General features: G+C 51.9%; 1 protein-coding gene across 1 annotated transcript in view; it reads right to left on the bottom strand.

Moving 5' to 3' along the window:
* The window catches only part of FAM98C (family with sequence similarity 98, member C), an 8,072-nt gene that overhangs the window by 2,232 nt on the left and 5,070 nt on the right, over window positions 1-770 (bottom strand). Inside the window, exon 5 of the mRNA XM_011973399.1 lies at window positions 314-481. Within this exon, the coding sequence (XP_011828789.1) occupies window positions 314-481 (168 nt within the window). The remainder of the gene's footprint in view (window positions 1-313; window positions 482-770) is intronic.

The raw sequence follows: 770 nt of genomic DNA, 5'->3' as shown, positions 1-770 counted from the left end.
GGAAAAAAAAAAAAAAGGTTAAAAAACAACACAATAGATAGTGTTTGGTGATGGGGAAGGATTTTGGGCCCAAGATGGAGAGGTAGCCAGGGATTCAGTACATAGCTGGACTTTGTTTTCAGATCATTAGGGAGCCACGGAAGCATTCTGAGCTGGGAAGTCCACGGTCACTTTTTGTGTGAGCGAGGTCCTAGCTCCCGTGTCTAGGGGGTGGAATAGAGGTGGTGCGTCTGAAGCTTGCACCGGAACAGAGGCTGAAAGGCCAATCTGAAGGCCAAGGATGTCAGGGCCCTTCCCTACCCCAGATACCCACCTTGTTGATGGCACAGCAGGTCCCTCTGCGGACAGCCATGCTGGTGGCTGGGATGAGACGAGACAGGTCGGCTCGGGCAGCCAGGACATGTGCGATGGAGATGTCCGATTCCGGGGTTAGAACCTCTCGAATTGGGATCAGCACTGCCCTCATGGCTTCTCCTTGGGCCTGGAGTGGGAAGGAGGTAACAGAAGTTACCCTGGAGCCCTCCCCAAGTGGGACCTGTCGTCTTGGAAGCATCGCTTTACCATTCAAGACCTCACTGCCCACAGCTCTAAATAAATATTTATTGTTTGAGACAGGGTCTCGCTGTCTCCCAGCCTGGAGTGCAGTGGCATGATGGTGGCTCACTGCTGCCTCAATCTCCTGGGCTTAAGTGATCCTCCTACCTCAGCCTCCTAAGTAACTCAGATGACAAGCATGTGCCACCATGCCCAGCTAATTTTTTTTTTTTTTT

Source organism: Mandrillus leucophaeus, unplaced genomic scaffold (genome assembly GCF_000951045.1).
Source record: "Mandrillus leucophaeus isolate KB7577 unplaced genomic scaffold, Mleu.le_1.0 Scaffold137, whole genome shotgun sequence".
In the NCBI taxonomy this organism is placed as follows: domain Eukaryota; kingdom Metazoa; phylum Chordata; class Mammalia; order Primates; family Cercopithecidae; genus Mandrillus; species Mandrillus leucophaeus.
Note: the sequence above shows the minus strand (reverse complement) of the source record. Positions and strands in the feature narration are given on the sequence as shown.